Genomic DNA, 545 nt, shown 5'->3' on the forward strand with positions numbered 1-545 from the left:
CATGTCAACCAGCTCCCATGTCTGGTGATTGTCGAGTGACTCCATTTCGCTCTCCATTGCACGCAACCACTCGTTCCTGTACTTGCTCTTCATCACCTCGTCATACGACACTGCGCGCTCACCATCATCATCCTCAGTCATGAAGACAGAAGACTGAGTCGTAATCGTCCTCGAAGTCGTCCAGGTTGAACTGTCCACGTCGTGTACCCGGATACTCGTCTTGGTATCGAACCACACCACGCCGCTTCCGTTCCGGTCGCACCATCCATTCTTCTTCGCCGTTCCTACCCGGCGTGCTAGATCCACGTGTTGGTACTGCGTGGGTCGGTCCGCTGTGCTCATCTAGAGTCGGTTCATCACGGGGACCTGTTGTTGGTGTGCGGAAGCCTTCATCAACACTTGGTTCGTCCACTACTTCTTCGACCTCTTCGTCGCCGATGATATCGAATGCCCCTTCACGGTTGTCCTTTGACTTCTTGTTTGGCGAGAGTTCCGCAAACGTAACGCTCCTCGAGATAACGATCGATCCATCTTGGGCATTGAGT

The 545-nt window shown here is 53.6% G+C and overlaps 1 protein-coding gene across 1 annotated transcript; it reads right to left on the reverse strand.

Annotated features, from left to right (window-relative positions):
• Positions 1–9: 9 nt before the first annotated feature.
• On the reverse strand, positions 10–342 carry PPTG_20239 (hypothetical protein; the record flags this gene model as incomplete). The annotated part of the gene is made up of 1 exon (XM_008918951.1): positions 10–342. A coding segment is annotated over one exon (333 nt), but the record flags the coding sequence as incomplete, so codon positions are not given.
• Between the last annotated feature and the right edge of the window lie 203 nt (positions 343–545).

This window comes from Phytophthora parasitica (assembly GCF_000247585.1).
Source record: "Phytophthora parasitica INRA-310 unplaced genomic scaffold supercont2.394, whole genome shotgun sequence".
Taxonomy (NCBI): domain Eukaryota; phylum Oomycota; class Peronosporomycetes; order Peronosporales; family Peronosporaceae; genus Phytophthora; species Phytophthora nicotianae.